The sequence below is a fragment of the Xiphophorus couchianus genome, chromosome 5 (genome assembly GCF_001444195.1).
Source record: "Xiphophorus couchianus chromosome 5, X_couchianus-1.0, whole genome shotgun sequence".
NCBI classification, from domain to species: Eukaryota; Metazoa; Chordata; class Actinopteri; order Cyprinodontiformes; family Poeciliidae; genus Xiphophorus; species Xiphophorus couchianus.
In genome coordinates, this window is record NC_040232.1 from 38,595,785 (window position 1) to 38,620,776 (window position 24,992).

Here is a 24,992-nt window from a genome sequence, read left to right on the forward strand (position 1 = left end):
GCTTTTGTTCTGATAATAATAGCTTTGTGGGCCTGCACTGGTATTGGAGTCTTTCCGGGGTCTAGACATCACTTCTGCCTTGCTTGAGTGTTAGGAACCACTGATGTCCAGGTAGTAGTTTATCCGCAGAGTTTGCACCAACAGTCTGCGCAACAACTTTCAAGAGAACCTCTGGTTTTGGCGGAGAGGCAGCGCTTAAAGGTTTCAGAGAACTACTGCGACGGCTAGCCGTTCGCAGCTAATAGTTAGCCGCATCCGCAGAGAGGTAACGTCTCCAACTTTACAGCATTTGTCATTCCCCTGCTGGGCTTTGTATGCGTTCCAAACAAAAATATGTTTCAGTTTTTAGCCAAGTAACATGCTTTAGTAGACATTTTCCTTGAGTTTGTCGTCTGCTGTTTAGCTGCATTACCCCAAGCTAGGAGCGTCAACGTCTGCTAGTCAGACGTTCACCTTAATTCAGATGTGTGGGCATGAGTGTTTTACTCTGAAACGTTTCTTATATTAGTCTATTGCTTTTAAAATATTTTGTCTGGCTTATTTGAGGCGATCACTTGAGCCAAAACGGGACGATTCTGGATTGAAGTAGTACTAATAGTACTTTTTGATACCTTCGTCACGTGACTGTGCTGCAACAGGCGATCCACCCAACCTTGCCAACTATTGAGTCTCTTCCGGGGTGTGAGGCTGTTACACAGAGGAACAAATACTATGTGCTTCTATTTGTCAATTGTAATTTAAATATACGGGGTTGCTAAAATACCTTTGCGTGTGCAAAGGTTTACAGAGAAGTATTCTAAATGGACTGTGTTGTAGATTGCATTTCACAAATGTTAATATTTATGCAGAGTTTGTAGATTTAGGGAGGGGGGGGGGGGGGGGGGGGGGGTAATAAAATAAAGGTACAGATTTGAAGATAAGGCAGCTGACATTGGATTTCTGTATGGTCATAGTTGATGAGACCTGCTATAACAGAAGGTAATTGTTGTCCTGATTGTTTTCAGAGCAGGTGTGAGCGTAGGAACACCTGACTGCAGCTTTGAGCATATCTACTCTACATGGAGGCTCAGCTGGCCTTGTTGGCTACAATTATCTTTTTGGTGGTGTTCACATGAGGAAGGTATTGAATATTGAAAAAATAAAATCAGAAGAGTATGGTGTGCATTTGTTTTTAGCCCCCTCTGAGTAAATTTACAGAACTACATTCCACTGTAAGCTGAGGCCGATTGGGTGGAGAGAGTCTGTGAACAGACGTTTTCAGTCTAACCACAGATTATTGTCGATTTGAGAAAGAGTTGGGCCCCGAAAAAACCCTGGGAGCTCCGCTAACTTAATACTGGTAATTTAAGTTACCGTACATAATTTTATGCACAAACCTATTTTGTTTAACTGTAAACTGAATTTGATAGCGTATGGAACTTTGTAGAATTATTTTAAATAAAAGTTATCTTTGGTTACACTGTCATATAATTAAACAGAATCTCTCGTCTGATTAGAAAAATGGTTTCTTAATCGAAAATTGTTTAACCCTAAAAATTGGAATTGGATTGCTGGACACTGAAAGATTTGCATCTCTCCTGCAGATCGCTAACTTGTTAAGGTGTGTGTGCGCGTGTGTGACAGCAGGGAAACGCATTAAGCATGCAGGACAGCGAGTCCTGAGAACCTCTGGTTACATTAAGGACAGACTCTCCCACCTGAGCTGCAGCTCAGCTTCTATGAATAATGCTTTTGTTGCTGGGCCTGTTGACACCTGAAGACAATTTGTTCATTGGGTTTCTTTTGGGGTGTCAGAGTAAAATGGGCTGAATCCAAAAGTTTTTCAGTTTTTTTTTATTCAGGACTTTAAAGCAAAGTGTCATTTTTGTTTCTCTTTTCTGTATTTGTAACATAAAACGTGGAAACATCGAAGGGTTAGAAATACTTTGTAAAAGCACCTTTTCTAGCTACTCAACGGTATTGCTAAAGGAGATGTAGCGATCCAATATTAATGTGCATCTGTCCCGATATTGAAAAATAATTTTCATGGCGTGTCATCAGTGTCGATGTGCCAAATTTATTTTATGTTCTATTTAGAATTCCTGTTTGCACTTGCAGAACCATTTGAAAGGTTTGTTGCAGTTTGTTTTTGCATATTTCACCAAGTAACCTAAAGTTTTTCTCAGTTTTTAAAAAAATGTGTTTTACATTGGCTGTTATCTTCCTAATTGCACTGACTGAACAAATTAAAGTTGTGTTGCTCTTACATGTTTGGCCGAGCTTGTGTATTTGAATTAGCTGTACTGGTGCAAAGGTATCAAATAAATTTGTATTTGGGTACATTTTGTATGTTTAAAAAAAGAAACATTTAAGTCAATTCATCTGTTTTTCCTGTATCTGATCGGCTTCAGCCGATACTAAACCTCAGATATCTTGGTCGGTATTGAAAGTGGAAAAAAAGTGGATCCCTTTGCCAACTGGTGTTCTATCGTACGTTTGCAGTGCAGCATGTGGACGCCTTCATCCTGTCCTGTGTGTCTTGTTTCAGGGATGTCTGAAGTTAGTCTTGAGGCTGAGTCGGGGAAGACCTCAGCAGAGGACCCTCAGAGGGATTGTGAGGAGGCTGATGAAACAGAGGAGAGTTTGAGTGAGGATGTGCCTCCAGAGGTAGCACCCAGTAGCAGGGGAGGAGAGGACAAAGCTGACGTACTGTATGAGATTGATATTAACAGTGATGAAGAAACCGCAGAGTCACGCAGTAAGGATGCTCAGGTGCAGGACGAGGGTCCTCTGTCAGGAACCGTGGCGTCCAGCAGGGTGGGCAGCGGGGCTAAACTCCAGGCTGAATCAGCCGGAACACCAAAGGGAAACGGAGATTCTCTCTCAGAAACAAAGGTGATATTTATTTACATTCATTATTGAAAATCGAGCCTTTCTGGCACTTCCTCTCTGCGCTGCAGCCTGTCGCGTTTTATTTCTTGGTCTCCAGTAATGGTGGTGGGCTCTTCCTGTTAAATCCATTTATTCAGTTGCACGTGATTGTGCTTCTTTTTTAGAAATGAATTATTAGGGTGCTTTTGTTGCATATTCTGTCTTTGCTTTAGTCTGAAGTTGTGTGTTGGATTTAAGATGCTTTGCTGGAGCTTTTGGAAGGAACCTGCTGATGTTGGTTGTGGGCTTGGTGGCATTCTTCCCAACTGGCAGGCTGTTGCTCAGTGATGCGCTTCATGCATTTCTGCATAGAAGATCAAGTGTGCAGATTTTTTCTCTCTCTCTCATTGCAAACTAATTTAACTCTGAATATGCATTTTATTGTGTTACAAAGTGTTATACTTTAATAATTTCACCTTGCAGCAAGTAATTATTTCTTTGCAGGTTTTTGCAGTGAATATTATAAATCGTTTAGTTTGGTTGCCTGATGTCACTTCAGGGTTGCTGTGCTAATTGCATTGATGGTTCCCAAAGATGCACCAATAAGGCTTTTACTGACTGACTTAGATTTTTTATTTTTTGACCTTACAAATTAGATTATCGACAAATGAAGGATTAAAAATGTGCTGCAGGTTTGTAGATAAAGTGGTTTTTAATTCTTTAATAAATAAAGCACGTATCCCAAATACTTTTTTTTCATTTTAGTTATTACACTTAAAAGTGCATCAACATAAATGATGTTGGTTTATGTTTATAGACTGAATATTTTTGGAAGCTCTTAGTTTTGCTGCATTTATTGAACATCAGAACATCTGCGCTGATCACAGCAGATCATGGGTCAATTTACAGATTCATTTATTTGTGGTTGTTCCGTTGTATTGCAGTCCCATTCAGCACATTCTTCAGTCAAGAGGCAATATATGAGCATTTCCTTATTTGCTGACGTAGCAGGCTGGACAATGGGATTGTTGTTTCCACCAGTCACTCCCTCACCAGTCTGGCTCGTCTCCAGGGCAGCAAGCCGTAGGGATTCAAACTACATCCTGTCACTTTACATGGCTCAGTTGATTGGAGCCTCTTTACCATTGTGTGTGTGTGTGTGTGCGCTGTCTCCAGTGTGTTTGACTCTTGAGGCATCATAATTGGTTGAAGTTCAGGTCCCATCCTTTAAAAGGTTGCCATATAAAACAAGGCATATATACCTAAGTATCTACAATAATCAATAAATCAATTAATCGCATGATAAATTAAAACAAACTCAACAATTTCCTTTAGAATGATTTACCGTTCATGTTCTCTTTTTAAAATTTTTTTCTCTTTCTACCAAAAACTATATGATAAAAGTCTTCAGTTTGGTACTTTGGTCTCAACCAGCCTTTTTTTTTTATTTTTTTTTTTTTGAAGGACAATTCTGTGTACAGACTTCATAGTTCATTTTATTTGTTGTTTTGTTTATTTATTTTGGAGATTTAAACCGTCTTCCAGTTCCAGTGTTAAATGTTCATTAGAATTCAAAGTTTATTGATCTTTTAGAATGTGTTCTTGTGTTATTATTTTGTCATTACTATTGTATTTCGTAACAATGGTCTTTAAACAGCAATATTATCGTTTATCGCAATAACTTCTGGAACAATTTATCGTCCAGCAAAATTTATCGTGACCAGCCTACATGTGTAGTTTTGGTAGATCTCTAATGAAAAATAAAGTTTACTAGCTACTTTACAAAACTTTAGTTACCTTTGTTTGTTCGTCTTAACGCCCCTGAATCAGATAAAGTGGAGCATCAGACTGGAAGCAGTCCGATGTGCAGCATGCAGTCAGACAGGTAGAGCCAGACCTGTGTGTGCTGCCTGCATGCTGGTGTCCCATGGCCTTTCATTATGTATGGCTCTGTCACATAATACAACAGTCAACACACTTTGACACATATGCTAAAATCAGCTCCTTGCTCGTTACTTTCCTTTTTTTACTGTAAAAAAAGGAAAGTAACATCATTATGTTTTTAAATTGTTGCAACAAAGAGACGCATTCCACTCAGATATTAAAGCAAATTTTATATTATTATTTGAAAATTGACTGAGAATCATAAAGGTCATATAGGGCTGCTGTGACTAGTCAACAAAACCAACATTAGTTTTACTCAGCACCTAATTCTGTCAACTTTATTTTTTGTTTTGTTTTCTTTAATTTTAACTTCAAAAAGTTGAAGATGTTTTTCATCAAACTTGATTTGTGTGTGTGTGTGTGAAAGAGAGCAAAGCACCTGGGTGCATTCTGCACCAGCGTGTGTGTGTGTGTGTGTGTGTTTGTGTGCCCGCCTCCACTGGTTGGCTGGTTCCATCTGAGCTACATTTCAAAATGAAGAAAATAATATTTTGTACATATTTTTTTTTTTAATGTCATCAAAATCATTTAAAATATGTAAGCAAATATTTGCATTTTAAAGTGAATTTTGTTAAATGTAAGACATGTCAGTTCTATCATAACAAATCGAATTTGTTATGACGTTTACCATATTATGTCATTTATTGTCATTTTATTATAAAAAAGGTATCTAGAAATAAACAAGTTGGCTTTCAGAATGTCTAATAGGAAAAAAAAATGAAACTCCAAAGGAAAAATCATGTTAGCACCATTCTCCTATAAACAATTGTATGGTTCGTAAATTCATTTGATTAGTCTGGTTTAAACCTAAATCCATCTATTTTCTAACACCCTTGTTAGAAAATAGATGGATTGCCTCTCGCTAACGTTCCGGGCGAGAGGCAAGGTCAACCTGGACAGGTCGCCAGTCTGTTGCAGGGCAACACAGAGACAGACAGGACAAACAACCACATATACACACACCTAGGGAGAATTTAGAGAGACCAATTAACCTGACAGTCATGGAGTACCCAGAGAGAACCCACGCATGCACAGGGAGAACATGCAAACTCCATGCAGATAGACCCCAGGCCAGGAATCGAACCCAGGACCTTCTTGCTGCAAGGCAACAGCTCTACCAACTGATCCACTGTGCAGGCCCTGGTTTAAACATGATTAGTTTATTTACTTTATCTTTACAGTTAAGTACTTGAAAGCTGATTGCTGTAGGGTGTTATTCATTCAAACTTGAATGATTAACACTACTTTTTGCATAAACACAGACAGGAGTCTCCCTCACAGTTTACTGTGCAGGTTCAAAACGATCTGGCCTCCAGCGTCATCTCTGTAGCTGCTGTCGTCTCTTCAGCTGCTCATGAACGAAACTGCAACAAAACCTTGGATCACCCAAATACTCCAAAGTACTTTAAACATGTAAATTACCTGTTCAAGCAACGATAAGTTCAAATTCACAAAAAAAATTGTCCAATGTAAATATTGATTTAAACACATTATTACATCAAAAATAGGCCTGGTGGGAACAGACCTACATGAATTATTTAGGGCTGAATTATGCGTCTGTCTCAGCTCCCAATATTTGATCAAATCGAAGTTTATTTATTTATCTTTTATCCTGTACTGTTCTCTTTTTATTTCATTCATGTATATTATATTCTTCTGTCTTTAACTTTTTGTTTGGTTACTCATCAGTTCATTTGTCGAATAAACTGTTGGTAGGATCATAAATTGTAATTTTTTTTAATCAAATAAAAGCAGTGTTTTACAAATATTTTAGTGGATTAGTATGAACAAAACTTCCAAAATGAAACACTTGGTTTACAAGACCAGGATCCTGTTACCCAATGATCTGGCAGCTATTTGAATTATTTACACACTGCATGAAAGATCTTATTCAGCGTTTCCTGACAGTCTAAACTGTTCATAAATACTGTTTTAGCCGTTTGAAGCTGCAACTTTCACAGTTAAACCTCATGGAGTTGCTTCAGAGCGTCATGCTGATTAGGTCAGTGTCCCAGTTTCCAGCTCCACACTGATTAGGTTGTAAAATTAAACCGAGCCCCGAGTCTATAACTGGCGTATGTAACGTGTGTGTAGCCACACCCTGTGGCTCTCCAGGGAGGCAGACAGAACAGTCTTTATTTTCAGACTATACGTCTTCACATTGGGGTTCCAGCTGTAGAAATGGGATCTGTTTTCTAAGTTAACAGTCAATAGTAGCTTTTAGACTTTAGGAACTTTTTGTAGTTCTCTCTTATTGTTAGACACAGTTCCTCTTCTGTTTGTGTGCATCACACAAACGGCGCCATTCGAACGTGCTGAAAAACTTTTCTAGGCTTTTATTGTTTTTAGCGGTTTACCCCTTTTTGAAAAGTATGTGAAGTTTATTTCATCTCCCTTTCACAGGATTTTATTTTTTTTTTAAATCAACCTTTAATTAGAATGACAGAAACTGTTATACAATAGTCAATCTAAGATGACTGACTTGGTGATAAGGCCTTGAATACACCCATAATGCCTGTACACCTGATGTTAGCTGTGCAAAAGGAAAACGCGTTGTTCTCTCTGCATGTTGCATCGCGTTGTCTGGTAATCAGCCAGTATGTGTGCTGCAAAATACGGTAGTGCTGATAACTGACGCAGACTTTGGCTGGACTAGAGCTGGATGTCCTGGTCAACATTTAACATGATCATGAAAATCTTTCAACCTGCTGGTTGATTTAAAGAAAGTTCCAGCTTGAGATGATACATTTTTCAGCGCCTAGGAAATTTTTTTTTTTTGGCTTAAAAAATACATTTTGTTGTATTTTTCTGCAGTTGAAGCTGCATGTCTTTAAGGTCAGATTTTGAGAGGGCATAGTTGCCATTTGTCCTGTCAAACCCTCCCACCAGAGCCGTGTGTCTCTGCAGCTCCTCCAGAGTCGGCATGGACCTGCGATTTAAACATTTTTTTTTTCTAAAGTTTGAAATCCATTTTGACAACTTAACCCTGTTTAATAAGGGTGCACTGATAAAGCTGCTCCGAATGTAATTAATTTTGGTGATTGGTGATCGGCCGATACTTGCATCTGAAGCTGATCTTATCCCTCGATCTTAAATCAGCCTCTGTCCTCTGCTCTTCTGTGAGAGGCCTGATTGTCAGACCAGCCCACCAGGTCACGTCTGCACATTTGCAGTTAATAGTCACTCCATTGGTTACTCAGCAATATTCTTGCTATATTTGGCAACATTTCAGACCAAAACATCGGAATCGGAAGGTCAGGCTTTTTAAATATCGGTAATCGCCGATCGGCCAGAAAACTGCAATCTGTGCACCCTTTCTGTTTGACCTCTACAACAAGATAGTCAACACACAATTTTCTGAATTTGTCTTCCTTCTCAGAAGGCGGTCATCTTTTTGTTTGTTGACTAAAGAAGCAACAACTTTCTTTTTAGGTTTGTGACTGCAACTTGTCAAAAAGTGAAAATCCAGCTGTTGTGAATACTTTTGCCATGTAATGTATAATATTCAGATGATTGTTCACTGGGAAGTTGCCCATTTGTTTAGATTTTGGCCAATATTGCGGTGTTGTCCAGAAGGTGGCAGAACACAGTTGTGTTGGTTGGAGAGCTCTTTGACTTCTCTGTCTTCTGCTCCAGTAACGGCTCCATTTCTCCTCCTGGTTCCAGGAGAGCACAATGGCTGATTGTCACCGAGGCTCAGCCGCTGAGATCCCCGTCACCAGCAATGGAGACCTGGATCAGAGTCCAGACAAGGTGTTCCTCAGGGTAGGCCTCTGGGCGCAGTCTTTGGCATCTTCACTCTCTCCTCAGTCTCGTTATTTCTTAACAGTCGAACTTTACCTAAAACTTTTAGTACAGCAAGTCTCTGCTAAATATTCTCACCATCCTAAAATAATGGTCATTTTGTAGTTGAGTAATTTATTTATTTTTTGGCCTAAAGCATCTTTTGGAAAGAAAGAGATAGCGATTTTATATATATATTTTTTTTTTAATTTATTTATTTTTTGCAAAAATCACCTTTTGCATTAATTGACTTAGGCCATCATTTTAGGAAGGTGACCACATGTGAGCTTCCACTTCCACTGTGAACAGAAGTCTCATTTCCACAGGATTCCCACTCCGCTCCCCCAGGGAGCGTGAAGGTCTCGGACTCTTCTGTCTCTGCCAGCAGCTTCGTCTCACCACCAGAGGGCGTCATAGAATCAGGACCACACAAAGGTAAACAATTACCCCCCCCCATCCCCTGTTTTCCCCTTCTTTTTGTTTTTCTGTTCAACAACTGTTAAGTTTTGTGTAGCAGGAGTCTGCTAGTCAGACTTTCTATTTTTCGTCCTTTTTGATTATATGAACATGTTATGTTTACAATCTGTAAGCCAATTTCAATAAGCAATTAGTTGCAGGATAAAGCAAAATGAACTTAATCATTTCCATTCTGATGATATTTTTTTGAAGGGCTTTTTTTTTTTTTAGAGACTTCACAATCCATTTCATTTCTGGTTTCAGTAGTGTGTTTATGTTCTTTTTATTTATTGTTTTTGATGTTTTTTATTTAGGCTGTCTAGTTCCAGTGTCAGGCGTTCTTTACAAAATTAGATTGTATTAATCTTTGAGAGAGCAAATTTCTATTTTTATGTCATTATCAGTATATTACTTGAAAATGGTCTCAAACAACAATATTATTGCGCATCGCAGTAATTACTGTGACAATTTATCGTCCCACAAAATTCATGATCATAACAGGCCTAACGATCTGCACGTGCCCCAGTTCTCCACCTTTGTTTTAATCTTTACTGAAAGGCCAAATTTGAATGTGAGGAAGAGGGCGCTGATTGGAATTGAATGAGTTTGCTCTGATCTCCTGGTTGTAACCCTCATATCCTTTTCATCGTCAGGTGCTTGTTAGAAATTCTAATAAAAGCCTCCCTGTAGAGCAGAGAGCTGTGACAGCCTGTTCACCTCAGTGTTGCCATGGTTATTTTCCACGTTGTTCTCCTCAGCAGTTCAGGAAGCCCTTTTGTACATTTGTGCACTCTTGTCTGCAGTGTAAACACTACTATAAAAAGGGGTCAACACTGATAGGGATATCCCCATTTATAATTTAATGGCAGGAAGTAAATCTACTGCTGAATCATAACTGTGAATGTTTCCCAGAGTCGGCAAGCCTGCCCTCTTCTCCTGTGAGTCCTGTAGCTCCCAGCTCGGCTGTCGCCAGCCGCCTGGCGCGCTCCTTCAGCGATAGTCAGGCGGACTCAGGTACCTGAAGCTACAATGTTTCAATTAGACGATCATGAATCACAACTTAACGCATTTTAATCTTCTGCTTGTTTCTGCAGGCTGCGCTTCATTCATGACAAAACTCTTTCCCTTTTTTGCTTGTGGGCTCTCTAAATATTTCCTCTGCATCAGCACGTCTAGCTGAAATAATCTTAAGTTTCTTTACGGTGATTTAGATGCAAATCTTTCTGAAACAAATTTTAGAACCTTAATAAGCTCTGTCTGGGAGAAATTCCTTTTACATTTCCAACTTGTTGCCAGTTCCTGCTCGCAGTCTTTTATCCTTGCAGAAGGTGGCACAGAGTACTCTAAACGGAGCCTTACTCACATAATGGAGGAAGAGCAGATCAGACAAAGATCCAATCGTTTTATGGGAATGTTGGCAAATGTCTCGATATCTTAGATCAGGATTTTCAAGCTCCAGTCCTCGAGGGCCTCCCTGGTCCAACACCTGGATCAGATGACTAAAGCTCTGCTCACATAGCAGGTCTTGATGCTCAGTTCCAATTCTCAATTAATGAATTGAGGCATTTATAGATTGATTTTTCCAAGTTATTCTGTATCAGAGCCAACTGTATCATCACAAGATCACTGTGGCGCTGGTCGCAAATGATGTCAAACTGCCAGATTTAGAACATCGCACCACCGCCATTTTAGTTTCAGACAAACAAGAGCAGTAAGCTGTGTTTTGGGAGGTTGGGTCTGATTGGTTGATTTAGGTTGTTAATATGTCCAATTTAATGCCCACCAATAGCTGCTTGCCAAAAGCAAATAAACTCAAGATGAACTGTTTTATATGACAGCCAGCTGATGTAGTGACAGTGTGAGCTGCTCGTCACCATGGCGACCCACAGGTTTTTCAGAATTGTAAAACTGAACTCAAAGAATTGATGAATTGATATTTTTACCTACACCAACTGCCCAGCAGGAACGTGGTGAGTTGGTGCTAGTGAGGGCCAGTTCATAGACGGAGCATAAAACCTGCCTTCCAGCCAAGGCTGCCTTCTTTCCGCTCACTTTGATTCTTCTGCATTTCAGCCCTAGTTTAACTGCGATGGTTCTGTGTGGAGCTTCTGGACGTCCTCATCATCAAACATTACACACTCTTCAGCTCTCGCCATTCTGTTTGTGTTTCGCTTGTTCAAACCTCTGGGCAACAGTTACATCAATGCTGCATGATTTTCAGAATATATCTCATTATATTGTCAGTCATAGTAAACCCACATTTATTTGCCGCTCCTGATTATTTTGGCTCACTTCACTGCTACTAACATTCTGAGTGAAAAACATTGACTAAAAATTCGGACCATAAGTGTCCCAAATGTGCTTGTAATGTCTGTATGTTTAACTGGTCTGGTTTAACAGAGGGAAATACTCGTAATCACCTACACAGTGACCTGGTTCACTAAAAATCTAACGGTACATCAATCAGTTTACTATATATATATATATATATATATATATATATATATACATACATACATCTGCTGTTTTATTGAATTTTCACTTGATTGTTTTTCTGCATTCTCGGTTGTCTTTCCATTTCCTCTTTAGTTTGTTCATGTCTATAAAAACATCTCTAATCCTCTCTTCAGCTCTGAAAAGGCTCGTGATTTTAATTAGATTATTCTTAATTTCTTAAACATTATTTCTGAGCTTTGTCCTTTTTTAGTGCTGACAGACAATCAGAAAAAAACCTGTTTTAAGAAGTATAGATGTCGCCTTCTATCTATAGAGTTTTTCTTTCTCCTTTTAATATTGATAACTGAGTCACTAAGTGAATGACGTTTAACTATCCAGGCACAATGAAAACTCCACCGGGCAGCGGAGCGGTGGTCCTGTCAGACGACTTGAAGAACCCCGCCATGGAAAAACTTGACCTAGTCAGAAAGTGGAGCATCAACACGTATAAAGTAAATCTCTCTGCGCTTCCTTTCTTATTCTGTCCATTTCCTCCTTCTCTCCTTGTCCCTCCTATTTATCTTCTGTCACTTTATTACAGTAGCAGTGTTTCCATTAACCATGAAACTGCAAATAAATTTAATAGATACATGGCAGGTTTAAAAAAAAAAAAAAAACTTTTTTTTTTTTGCCGCTCCTGATGACAGCCAGCTGATGTAGTGATAGTGTGAGCTGCTCGTCACCATGGCGACCCACAGGTTTTTCAGAATTGTAAAAATGAACTCAAAGAATTGATGAATTGATATTTTTACTTTTTTTTTTTTTTTGCTAAAAAGGTTTTGCGTTTGGATGTGGTGGTTTTTCAGCTGTGTCAAAATGGATGTATTTCACAAATGTGTAATGGAGGGGTTTGGACAATGTACAGCTGACTCCATCAGAGTTCTAACAGCGTCACAGTTCATTAAAAAGTTGTGTGTGTCATTCCAAGCGTAGGCTCCTCTCAGTGCGAGTGTTTGTGATCATAACTCTGCTGTCCTCTGCAGTGCACCCGGCAGATCTTGTCGGAGAAGCTGGGCCGCGGCTCCAAGACCGTGGACCTGGAGCTGGAGGCGCAGATCGAGCTGCTCCGCGAAAACAAGAGAAAGTACCAGAATGTGATCAAGCTGGCTCAGGCGCTGGCCAGTCAGCTGTCCCAAATAATGCAGACTCAGAAGCTGCTGGGCGACGCCTTCGCCGACCTCAGCCTCAAGTCACCTGAGCTCCATGTGAGTCAGACTTTAAGCTTCAGTGTGAGCGGTTGACCTGGCTGGATTCATCTACAAGAGGCTTTGAGGAGCACAACAAACTGGAGGAAGCCCTGTTCATGATTAGTCAACAAATTCTTCTTTCAATCAGTAAATCTAAATAACTGATTTATATGTTTTATCAGCCATATTTGCCATTTACTGCATAACAAAAATGTAAACAAAGACGTGTTAAAATTGATAATGGCCTCAAGCTCAGGCCTTAAACGCAGGGTTGTCACAGTGAGGCAAGATTTCTAAGTAGACAGTTTGAATATTTATATTTTTTGAAATACAAAATATATTTAAATACGCAATATGAATCCAAAATATAAAAAAATGATAAAAGGATGCTCAAAGTAATGTATTTTAGTCAGAAATTCAACCATTCAGCTCAGTGAGCAATAATCTAATGTTAACAGTTCTGCATTTTCTGGATGACAGTTTGTTCATGGCAGTGGCTTTAGCAGGCAATCATTTTGTATTCAAACTTATGATTAATATAAAAGGAATTAAACGTCCACATTTCTAAAGAAGTATTTTTTTCAAAGACATTACATGAATGATCAGGAGTTCCTGAAACACTAGAAAGCACTTTACACCAACAACAGGTCAGAAACCTGTAATATTTTTGTTGTTGAGCTCACATGTCTATTTATTCAATAATTTAACATCAAAAAAACTTCAAAAAGGTTTTTGAATTGAATGTTTTTGACTAATTGCGATCCATTAATTACAAACCCTTCAAGTCGATTACAAAATTTTAACAGAGTCCCACCATTAGCAATTATATTTTGTGTTTAGAAATGAGTAAATAAATAAAATCTGTTGCTTAACCAAAGAATTGAAGGAGTTGCTTAGTAAAAAATTCACTGACAAATCAGACGTCTTTTGTGCATTTGAGCTGGAATTTTTCTTTTATTATTATTTTGAGAGAGAAGGAAACCCATCAACAAATAGCAACCAGATTATTTTTGCATTAAGGTCTAACTAGTTTTAGCGTCTTTGTTTGCTTGAACGGTTTTGTTATTTTCCACATGTTTTTTCAGGAGGAGTTTGGTTACAACGCCGACACACAGAGGCTTCTGTCCAAAAATGGAGAGACTTTGCTGGCCGCCATCAACTTCTTCATCTCTAGCGTGGACACACTTGTAGACAAAACAATCGAAGACACCATGATTAATATCAAACAGTATGAGGCTGCTAGGTAATTCCTGTGTGAGAGCGATCTGGTTCCACCTCCAGTTCTGCTCTAGTGTTTCATGGAGTCTGGTCAGAACACATTCTGAGCCGTTTGTTCCTACATAAAATGTAAACGCGTCCTTTAATCGATCTGATGCGAGTTCTTTATTTAAACATGCGCAGGGTCGAGTACGACGCGTATCGTACGGATTTGGAGGAGCTGAACCTCGGGCCGCGTGACGGAAACACCGTGCTGAAGATCGAGCAATCCCAGCAGCAATTCCAGATCCACCGCGAGAAGTTTGAAAGGATGCGGAACGATGTCTCTGTGAAGCTGAAGTTCCTGGAGGAGAACAAGGTTGGCTTCTGGCTCTTGCTGCTGTGGTGATCTACAGAGGCACACGTTTGTTGGCTCTCCTGTTGGATATGTGTTGAAACCCTGGAAGTAATTAATTTTTTTTATTGCTGTACTATAATCTCTCACTGAAAAATCAAACCTTTTAAGATGAGTCAATTAGTTCAGTGGCAAAAACAATCCGTCATTCAAGATAATTAACAAGATGGCTCAATCTGGTGTGTGTGTGTGCGTTTTTTTTTCTCGTTTTTTTACAATCTCCCCTTCCTCCTTTTCCCAGGAGAACAACATTTTACATTCTTTTTTTTTTACATATATATTTCTATCTTGACCCATATGATTTTAGGAATGCACCAATAAATTTGTCAGCTGATAAATCTGCCCTGATTTCATTAATTTTGAGAAATCAGCAGTTGGCCGATGCTTTCACATGAAACCATTTTTGATCCAACAATCTTATCTTCCTCCACAAAAGTCTGAAAATCAGTGGCTGTCCTCTATTTGTTCTGCAGTGAGAGAGAGATGTGGAGGAAGAGGCGATTTTTCAATGGGTTTATTTCGCAAAACAGCACAGACACATTCTTTCACATCACACGAGTCACATGATCATCAACCGGATGTTGGTACTGATGCAAACCGCAAAGACGAAGTGCAGGACAGTTTATAATGACTTCTGGCATGAACAGACTTATTCAAGTGAGATTGTGTTTCTTGTTTAATGGAAACACCGCAATTGCAAATTAGTTTTTTCGCCAACTAGTGGAATATTGATAACATTTTGCACACATTTGTCATGGAAACGCAGCCATAAAACTGTAGTTGCTTCACCCCTATATTTTATGTATCGTTTATCTGTTGAAAGGCCAAATGAAATGTTAATTGAGTTAACTACTAGAGTGCAATTTAACAGTGTCTCTAAAGAGGCAGACAGCTTCATTGGTCCCTCACCATAGTAGTCATCCTTGTCCACCATTTATCCCTGGTTTTAGACTCGTCCTAGTCTCATCTGACAACAGCACACAACAAAATGGACTTTGGAGACTTTTTTTGTCTTTCTACCATCCATCTTACTGGAAACCTAAAATAAGTACCTCTGTCGGAAACCAGACGTCCTGAGTAATTGAGTTCCGGGAAACTCTCATCAACTCAAAAACCAGTCTGCAAATTTAAATGATGATTCAGTTTTGCTAAGTGATTATTAGTAGCATGATAATTGTGCCGCCAAATATATTTCTTCAAAACGAGCCTTTCCAGTCATGAGAATAAATGTTCTTGAATGAAGAGTTTATTTTCTACACATCGTCAGTGTGAGATTATACAGCCGCAATAAAATCAACTTCCACCCAAGAGGACCAACAAATCTGCCCAGGTTCTCAGTGTATGGATCAGTGTACTGAAGTGCATTCTTTGCTGTTTGTCCCTCCATTAGGTGAAGGTGTTGCATAACCAGCTCATCCTCTTCCACAATGCTATAGCTGCATACTACGCTGGGAACCAGCAGCAGCTGGAGCAGACTCTCAAGCAGTTCCACATCAAGTTGAAAATGCCTGGCGGGGAAAGTCCCTCCTGGCTGGAAGAGCACTAAACACTCCCGGCTGGCTGAGCTTGACCAAACCTTCCCACGGAAACTACAGAAACCTTCCTCCTGCTGTAACTGTTGCTGCTTTTCCAGCTTCTGAAATGAAATCTTCTAACAAAAGGAACAAACTCCTGAACTCCTTTTGTCTATTCTTCCTAAATGATTTCTGTCGTTCTTTCAAATCATAAGAGACGCACTTTTTCTACTGTTGGACAGATCTTGTTGAATGGGAGGTCCAGCAGTAAACACTTTATGAAACTCTAAACAGCCTTTTGTACTCCAGAATATGAATGTTTGTATTCCAGCACACCACACATGTTGGCGTTCCAGCGGCAGCTACTGGACAAGGACTGCTGTTAAATCTCACAACAATCTTGGTTCTTTTCTTTCTTTTTTTTGTATTAGCTGACTGAAATGATCGCTTTACTACAGTTAAAACAAAAGCTTTTTGTTGTCAAGACAAATTCCGTCTTGAATTCTGTATTTTGGTTTTTATTTTCACTATCAAGCTGAGACTTTGGGGAGTGCGCTTTATTTGTAATGTGGTTAACATTTAGCTGAGACAGTGTGTGTGCTTTGTCCTCTGCTGCTGTGTGTAAGGCCTCAAATGTCTGCCGGTCAACACCTCCAGCATTGATTGATCGAAAAACCAAAGTTTACAAAATCAAGTTTTGGTTTCCCACAGGACTTCTCGCTAGGCAGACCTGGATCAGCCTCTTCTATGGGATTGCTAGCTAACGTTGAGCTGCTTTAAACTCCCAGCTCCTGACTGCTAACTCATGTCGAACAAAGCAAGTTAAATGAGATGCGCATCTCCCCCCTTTTTTTATCTCTCGCAAAACCAAAGCATTTCCAAAAAAGCTCTAATCATTTAGTCAACGTCACGCTCTGCTTTTAGCTCGTCTATCTTCAGGACATAAAACTGAATAGATGAGAGATTCTCTTATATTCCAGAAAATGAAGGACTAGCCTTATGTCACTTTAATGTGCCTTCAATCTCTTCTCCTGCTCTCTACACACTCCTGCTTCTGGCCTTCAGACCAAGGACCAAACAGTCACAGCACACAGAGATGGAAACATCCAGCACAATTACTCCAGTGACTTTATGAATTAGTTTTCAAAACATGTTGCACATATGCACAATTATGCATTTAGGACTACACAAAAAAAAAAGTTTAAGGCCTGTGTGAACCAAAATCCAATTAACTTGATACATTTTTGCCTGTAAAGACCAGCATCTGCGGCTGCTACCAGTTTACGTCATTGGGGCTATTTAAAGTGTATTTTAAAAAAAACAAACCATTTGTCTTCATGTCGTGTATTTTTCCTATGGCCCACTAACGGTTTAAGGGTGTGAATCTAGATTCTGTTATTTTCTTGAAAGAAATATATATATTTGTAATCTATATTTTAATGCTGGATTGACCAATGCAGCCTGTCGGTTTATTTTTCTTGAAGGTCTCCAGAATAACATTCTAGTACCTGTGTATGTACTAGGGGATAATCACGTTTTGTAATAATGTTACGTTAACAAATGCTGAGATGAAAGGATTTGGAATGTTGTGCAACCTCTTTGGGGAAAATAAAACTTTCTCTTTCTGTATCCGTGTTCAGAGTTTGACTTTTAATTTGGGGCTTGCAGCAGCAAACTGAAATGCAATCGGTAGCAAAAAAGGAATTCTGAATTGTGTAATTCAGAGGTTTTCGGTCGATATGAAATGGAGTGCTACAGCACCTTACAAAGCTGTCTACCTCCTGAACTTTTATGTGCTTTCTAGAGATATGTTGTGCATATTTTAAAAGTGGAAGGAAACTGAGTGGTTAACATTTTTACAAATATAAATTTGAAAAGTGTGGCATACTTGTTTTTTTTCCCCCCAGACACCCACTGTGTCTTTCTATCTTTCAAGTTTACTCTTATTTACTAATTGGCGTAATCGAGTAAGAGGCACTCGATGGTCCATGCCATACTTTTTTGATTTCAACCATAAATAACTTTTTTAAATAAACACATTCTTTTTTGCTTACCTCCCAGTTCTGCACTGCTTTATATAAACTCCCAGTGAAGTCCCATGGGAGTGTGTGGTAATGTCACATAATTTGAAAAAAAGACAAAAAAACCCCCAAACTTCAAAGCGTAGGAATATCTTTGCAGGGCATCGTGTGTGAGAAAAGAAACAAACAATATCCCTGACTGCTGCAGACATGCTCTATGAGGATTTACAATGGCAATTTTTCAAGTAACCTGTCCCTTCCTGTATTTTGTTAACCATCTTCCTACAGACACCAGCAGCTCATTGTAAATGGTCTGTTGACACACTCGCTCACAATGGCCAGGAGTGTGGAGCTTTTTCACTGGAAATTGTCTGAGTTTACTTAAATCCAGGTGCTCTCTCTCCCCACATGCACACACACCCACCCCCACACACACTCGCACACCATGCTTCCACAAACCCACCACACCCACAGCCACACATTTGACAGGATCTGGATAATCCTTGAGGAAAGCTTCGACAATGTTGATCGTAGCGTCAGCGACATGTTTCATCTAGAAGTGGATTGTGAGTTCAGACGTGGCCTGTTGGAACGCCGCTCCGTCTGGAGCAAACGGTTTTCCAGGGAACAAAAGGAGAGAAATGACTGGGACTGGAAATGTACTCGTAGTCAAATGAGTAAAGGTAAACTGTCTTTGTGTACCCAAGATTTTAATGGAGCTTAGTTACATTAAGGTCGTTCTAAACTTTCATTCATAAAATTTTGAAAGAAAAGCAAATGATGTCCATTTTATTTTGCAGTCTAGTGTTGCCTTGAACAGTGACCTCCACTCTGGTAAATAAGTGCAGGGAGCCCTCACACTACTTTCTTTTATATTGCAGAGGCATAACCTTAAAATGAAAAATTGTAGAAAAATCATACCTGTAATTTGAGTACATTTATGCGGCGGGACAAAAACACCACATTTAGAACAACTTTTTTTTTTCAACAAAAAGTTAAACTAAAGCATTCTTCTCATGCCACACTTCAAAATGGGAAAGACAAGAGAACAGATCACTGCTGCTGCTTCCAACTAAACAAAATGCAGGAAATCATATCATTTCTGGGACACTGGCCGGCGCTCCCAGACATGTAGAGATGACCAGGACAGGAAAGATGTTAGTGTGGCACAGATAAGGAGAGTTAAAAAAAAAGAATGAATGAAAAATATTCCAAAGAATTTAACTTCTATATAAATTATGGATTTTCTTAATGATTGAGTCATTTTCTTCTTGACTGGAGAAAATGACTGTTGTATGAACTGAATTGGATTTTCTGAGGGAGACAGACAATCAAATTCAGTTGCTACAGTACTACAGTTTTGGGATGAAATAAAATTCAGTGCAGTCATGAACAAAGCACATAAAATAGTCTCCCTGTTCTTCATGTATAAAGGTAATACAAAACAAGGAAAACTGACATTTAAGTTTGATGTTGTTTTTTAATCCGGTGTCTGTGTGTCTTTCTAATGCTACTCTGCCCATCTTGGCCCATATCAGAAACCGGCGGTAGGAACAAACCATTCATCGCCCCAATTATTAGGACATTTGTGTCGGAGCGCCTGTAAACGTCTGACCGGAACTCCAGCAGCTCACCTGAGGCACCAGATTTGTTATCACACCGGAGGTCACACGCTGTCGCGGGCGCGATCGACAGAGGTGGAAAGTGCACGTGAACGCGCCTGTTCCACCTGGCCCAATCACGTCGCGAGGAAGCTCAGAACACCGCCACGGTCTGCCGCCTCTGCTGCGCAGTCCGTCTGCGCTGCGGCTCGGCCAGGATCCCAGCGGATGCTCACCTGAGCTCCACATCTATCTGACAACCAGACGCATTTCTCCTTCGGAAAGCTGCCTGCTTCTAACTCCAAAAAGGCATCGGAGCGGAGTACGAGTCCCGACGGAGCTCTCTCCAATTCTGTCCGGTAAGTGAGGCGGGACAGGACCGCCGCATCATGCTGTGCGTGGACGTGCGCGTCTGGAATGAAACTCTGTCGCGGAAAAGTCACCGTATCGTGACAGCACATCTAAGACCCGGGGCAGTTTATTTCTGAACACCTGTTTGTTTGTTTGTTGAAAGCGACATATTATGTGTCCTGCATTGCAGTCCAGATCCAAAAATGACATCATTCCTGCTGTAACCTTGATTCTGGTGTTTTAATTCCGTCCACCACTTAAACAGAGAACAAAGATTCACCTGATGTGTTTATTTCAGGCAGAAGTGTACTTAGATGTACTTAGATGCAGAACATCAGGTTCTGTTAAAATCTCACTTTGGATGTTAACGTGCTGTAGCAACAGGGGCTGTAAACTGTAATGGACAAATCTGAATGAAAACATTGTACTTGTATTACAACAGTTCAGATATCGTTTTAATGATATGACATCCTTTATGCAGGAAGTTCCCTGTTTATTACTACAGGAAACCTCTCAGTGTGGTTTCAGGTCTTCCTGTATCTAACCTAGTGAATGTTTTTTTAGAAGAAAAAAAAAATCAATCAAGCGTGAATTTTATGAATATATCATAACGTTTCCTACTTTATCGCTCCACAGAAATGCAGCTGAAGTTATCTGCTGAAAATATGGGTTACAAGTTGGGATAAACTAAGGTCAAAGTTCACTTCCAGCTACTGTGTTTTACAGATTTAAAATCTTAGAGTTTTTTGTTTTTTTGGGTTGCAAAAATCACACTTTTTGTTTTACATTTTGTCACATTACAACCAAACAATCTAATGTATACTCATGCAACTGACAAACATGAAGTGGTGCCCGATTGTGAAGTGGAAGGAACATTTTTGATTGCTTTAAATTTATTTTTCAATTAAAAATCAGAAGAAATTGACACACATTTATATTCATCCCAACTTCACTCTAATACACATAAATAATGTCCAGTGAAGCCGATTGCATTCAGCAGTTATTTAACCACAAAGTAAGAATCCACTTGTGTGTAATTTCATCTGGTAACTATGGTGATGGTAGGATCATGCTGTGGTGCTTTTCCTCTGCAGACAGGAGACCTGGCCACAGTTAATATGCATTCAGACCCTCTCAGAAAATACTTGGTACATCCAACTTTTGCTGCTGTCAGCCGTCTTGTCTCCACCAGTTTTACACATTCACTTTTGCAGAGTGACTGGAGCTCAGTCAGACTTCATGGAGAGTGAGTTTAATTCTTATCCACAGTTTCTCATCTGGATTTAAGCCTGAACTTTGACTGGGCCGTTCTAACACATCAACATCCTTTGCTCTAAGCCATTTCATTGTAGTTCTGAGTAGGATTTCTGGTTGTTGTCCTGCTTGAAGGTGAACCTCCGTCCTGTCTTAAGTTTTTTCATCCTCTATCAGCTTTATTTAGTTCTTCATACAGCTTCCCATCAACTCTGACCATGTCCTTTATGTAGAAAACTCTTCCTATAGCATGATGCTCCCACTACAAGGTTTTGCTTATTAGATTGTACAAGCAATGTAGGCAGTTGGTTGCACCAAGTTTTATTCAGGGGTGTCAGAGTCGTTGAGAAAAAAACAACAACTTTTCCCCCAGTTTGAGGTTACAATGTGACAAAATCTGACAAAGTTCAAGAGACCTGAATATTTTTACGACACACTGACACGTGGTAGGTTAGATGGCATGGTATCGCCTTGTTGCTAAGGCGCCACTAGCAAATCCTTCCTTTCTTTTCTCCATGTTTGGTTTTATAAACCTGCTCCCGTTCCCTTTTGTCCTATGCCTCACACCACAGCCGTCTTGGCTTCTTTTTCCCTACACTTTTATCCATGCATAAATGATTTACGCTCCGACACATTCAAGTGTTTGGAACAATACCCATGTGTTTAAAAAAAACAACAAACAAGCAAATAAAAGTCAGTTGGGTTGTTAGCTGGGTTAGGTGAGAGAGGAGCATGGCGACACCCCCTCTGGTTGCTGTGGAGGCCGAGAGTAACACAGAAAACTCACTTCTCTGACGTCACAGCAAGGAGGACGCTGAGGGGACCTGATTTATCTTTGTGGGAGCAGTGAGCTGCTGGCAACTCGGCTGAACTGATCATTCTTTGTTGCCTTTAAAAACGTAACCTTTCCTTCAAAGTCAAATTTCAGTTTGTGGTAATGGAAAGCAGGAAAGACAGAAAGACAGTGGAGGAAAAGGTGAATGATCCTGTTTGATTTATTGCTCCAAAGTAAAAGATCAAAGTATCGACAAACACCAAACTAAATTGTGTTTTAGATCACGTCTTTTATACGCACGAGGCAAAAATCTTTCTCGTGGTCTCTGTTGAAGTTTGAAACGACTGGATCTGATTTTACTCAATCACTAACGTTTGGTCATTACATTTGGAACGTCCCAGCTCAATGAAGCTTGCCAGGAGTTGCATACTCTGTAAACAACCCAGTAGGGAGTAAAGGCATGGCATCTTTGCCAGCAACAATATGTCTTATACATTCCTCTTGCTTCAACTTTAATTGGTCAATATTTGAAAGTGTGGCCAACACAAACTGAATGGCTTTGTTCACTTTCTCTGTTGCCAAACTACAACCATCTTCCCACAGCGTCCACGCCGAAAAGTGTTGTTAGCATGACTTGTTAGCGCTTATAGACGGGCCTTTCAGGGACGATCAAGTCAAGTTTATTTAGCAACAGGGCAATTAAAACTGTTTTACATGAATGTTTCATTTAAAAGCAACTCTAAACAAGTGGGTTTATAGAATTGTTTTAAAGGCACTAAGTGTTTCGGCTGTTTTGCAGTTTTCTGGAAGTTTGTTCCAGATTTGTGGTTCATACAAGCTGAATGTTGATTCTCCTCATCTGGTTCTAGTTCTGTGAATGCAGAGCAGAACCAGAACCAGAAGACCTGAGAGGTTCTGGAAGGTTGATACAACAACAGCAGCAGGTCTTTAATGCATTGTGGTGCTAAGCCGTTCAGTGGTTTATAAACTAACAGTATTTTAAAGTCTATTCTCTCAGTGGAAGGACATTAGAACTGGGTGATGTGCTCTATCTTCCTGGTTTTAGTCAGAACTAAAGCAGCAGCGTTCTGGATCAGCTGCAGCTGGAGGATTGACTTTTTAGCCAGTAGTCAATGCGACTAACCATAAACGCATGGATGAGTTTTTCTAGATCTTGTACACTAGTACTTTAATCCTGGAAATGTTCTTCAGGGGATAGAAGGCCGACTCAGTGAGCATCTGATTCATTGGTGGATCTCTTAAGGAAGTCGGAGCAAATTGAACCAAAAGGTCTCTGTTAAAAACTCAATCTGTGTTTTATTTATGAAGTTCTGTTTCCAATGTTTAGGAAGTGAGCTAAAAATGAGTTGAAAAGCAGCGAAAGTCCAAGGAAAATTCTTCAAAGACTTTCAGAAGGAATGATCATTTTGACCATTTTTAAAGACTATAAGACATTCTTACAAGTTGAATATTTTTAAGCGTATAACAGCCAGGGTCTGTGAGTGTGAGCCTCGTGCTTCTCAGGTGTTAAAGCACTCTTGGATAAACACTGTTCCCCAGCGTCATATAAACATGTTTGCTTTCTGTGCTCGTTACCCTGCAGTTGTCTCCATAGCAACCTGAACACCTGCTTTATTTGTCACTTTGTAGGTTTTTTCACCTCAACTTGTGTCTCATTCACCACTACCAGTTGTCAAAGCTGGTTTTCAGAACTCGTGTTGTTGTTGTGCTCATATTGTGTGATTAATTAGTGAGCTGCTGTGGCAGACTTGGCTCTGCAGCAGCACAGGGCTGTGAAACCAAGAGGCAGGTTTGCCTAAAGCTGCTGTTGACAGCAGGCTCGGATTGCTGAAGCCACAATTGGGCCCCAGAACCAGAGGAGGGGACAGACGGAGCGGTCTGCTGCAGGCCAGACACTGATCACCGCTCAACAAAAGATCAAAAACTGGAAGGATTGGAAGCTGTGCCTGTGATCTGCAGCTCCGCAGCCTGCGTGGCCGCCTCATTGTTACATGTCTGCAGTAGGTTTTGTTTTACATGGTTTACTTGTTCTTGTTGTATATTTCATTAGGTGATTCAGTGCTTGTTCGGTGATACCATGTGTGCTGTGCTTCTGGAACATGGCCTGTCAGGATACCTGCACCGCTGCCTCTGTGGCCAGGTGGGACTTTCCAGCACAGGCTGGATTTACTGTTTTGGGACAGATTGAATACTTTAATGTTCAGAGCACATCTGAACTAAACTTTCATTCATAGACACTAAACTGATGTATTATTTGGTAAACTTGTAATTGAAGCTGATTTGGGCTCTAAATACCTGAATCTGGACCCGACTGTCTGATGAGTTCTCTTTTGTACAATTTTGCAGTTGCATGTAGAACTATGCAGCCTGTTTATCACAGTTCTACTTGTTTTTTTTATCTTTCAATCATTGATGGAAATTTGTGCCAATATCAATATCTGATATTAAGATTGCAGATATGGCCGATAACTGATATTTAGCAATATTGTATATATTATATGTATATTTCCCAACCAAAAACAAAAACACAACACCGCTGACTTCACCACCGCTTTTTTGCTTTAGTTAAACTCCCCACAATCCTTTGCTGCATTACTGTCACTGCCACATGACCAAACACCAATGACCAACTTCCTCTCCTCCCCTCCTGAAACTACGGCAACGGCAACAATATGAAAATAAACATCACTTGTAGATATTGGCAAGTTTTTATTTATTAGCTGCTACTGATATGTGAAAAAATGACTAATATCAGCTGATACCAGTATCAGTGCTAGTGTATAACTATCTCTGCGGGGTCTCGTTGACAGATATCTGCCACCTCATATTTATATGCCAGGGGAAAAGGAAATCATGGATTCCTGATGAAAAGTTAGAAAAACTTTGAAGACTGTCTGTCTGTCTGTCTGTCTATCTTTCTGTGCATATCAAGGATATCAATCAGTTATCACAGCAATATTGCAGTAAATACACTTTTAAATAATAAATCCACAGCCTGTCAGTGGTCAGGAGTGATAACGGTGAATTTAGGATTGATTGATTTTGTTTTACTCTACTTCCGTTTGTCACTTTTTATCTCTATGTGCGTGAATATAGACATACACAAACAGACTTTCAGCTCAGCTCT

General features: G+C 39.8%; 2 protein-coding genes and 1 long non-coding RNA gene across 6 annotated transcripts in view; 2 read left to right on the forward strand and 1 right to left on the reverse strand.

Moving 5' to 3' along the window:
* Positions 1 to 17,471, forward strand: arfip1 (ADP-ribosylation factor interacting protein 1 (arfaptin 1)). Of its 3 annotated transcripts, XM_028016297.1 has the most exons (10): positions 1 to 265; positions 2,528 to 2,874; positions 8,461 to 8,559; positions 8,904 to 9,012; positions 9,946 to 10,047; positions 11,869 to 11,981; positions 12,513 to 12,734; positions 13,802 to 13,959; positions 14,118 to 14,292; positions 15,719 to 17,471. In XM_028016297.1, the coding sequence occupies exons 2-10, from the start codon at positions 2,530 to 2,532 to the stop codon at positions 15,872 to 15,874; spliced, it is 1,479 nt and encodes a 492-aa protein (XP_027872098.1). In that variant the 5' UTR covers positions 1 to 265; positions 2,528 to 2,529; the 3' UTR covers positions 15,875 to 17,471. The 3 variants fall into 3 exon arrangements, with proteins under 3 accessions (XP_027872098.1, XP_027872100.1, XP_027872099.1); XM_028016299.1 differs by lacking the exon at positions 2,528 to 2,874; XM_028016298.1 differs by lacking the exon at positions 9,946 to 10,047 and having other exon boundaries at positions 2 to 265.
* Positions 5,967 to 24,992, reverse strand: part of LOC114143909 (uncharacterized) — a 22,480-nt gene continuing 3,454 nt past the window's right edge. The window contains exons 2-3 of the long non-coding RNA XR_003595348.1: positions 11,547 to 11,552; positions 5,967 to 7,953 (exon numbers count right to left, since the gene is read on the reverse strand). This is a non-coding gene — a long non-coding RNA (uncharacterized LOC114143909). The remainder of the gene's footprint in view (positions 7,954 to 11,546; positions 11,553 to 24,992) is intronic.
* Positions 19,378 to 24,992, forward strand: part of fhdc1 (FH2 domain containing 1) — a 30,783-nt gene continuing 25,168 nt past the window's right edge. The window contains exon 1 of one of the 2 annotated variants that reach the window (XM_028016290.1): positions 19,378 to 19,823. The gene's annotated coding sequence lies outside the window, so the exon portion shown is untranslated. Of the gene's footprint in view, positions 19,824 to 23,618; positions 24,006 to 24,992 lie in introns of those variants that run through there. The other variant, XM_028016291.1, reaches the window with a different exon arrangement.

Coding starts and splice junctions, on each gene's coding strand:
- arfip1 (XM_028016297.1), top strand. CDS start 2,530: ATGTCTGAAGTTAGTCTTGAGGCTGAGTCGGGGAAGACCTCAGCAGAG. Junction 8,560..8,903: donor CAGACAAGGTGTTCCTCAGG/GTAGGCCTCTGG, acceptor TCATTTCCACAG/GATTCCCACTCCGCTCCCCC. Junction 12,735..13,801: donor TCAAGTCACCTGAGCTCCAT/GTGAGTCAGACT, acceptor ATGTTTTTTCAG/GAGGAGTTTGGTTACAACGC.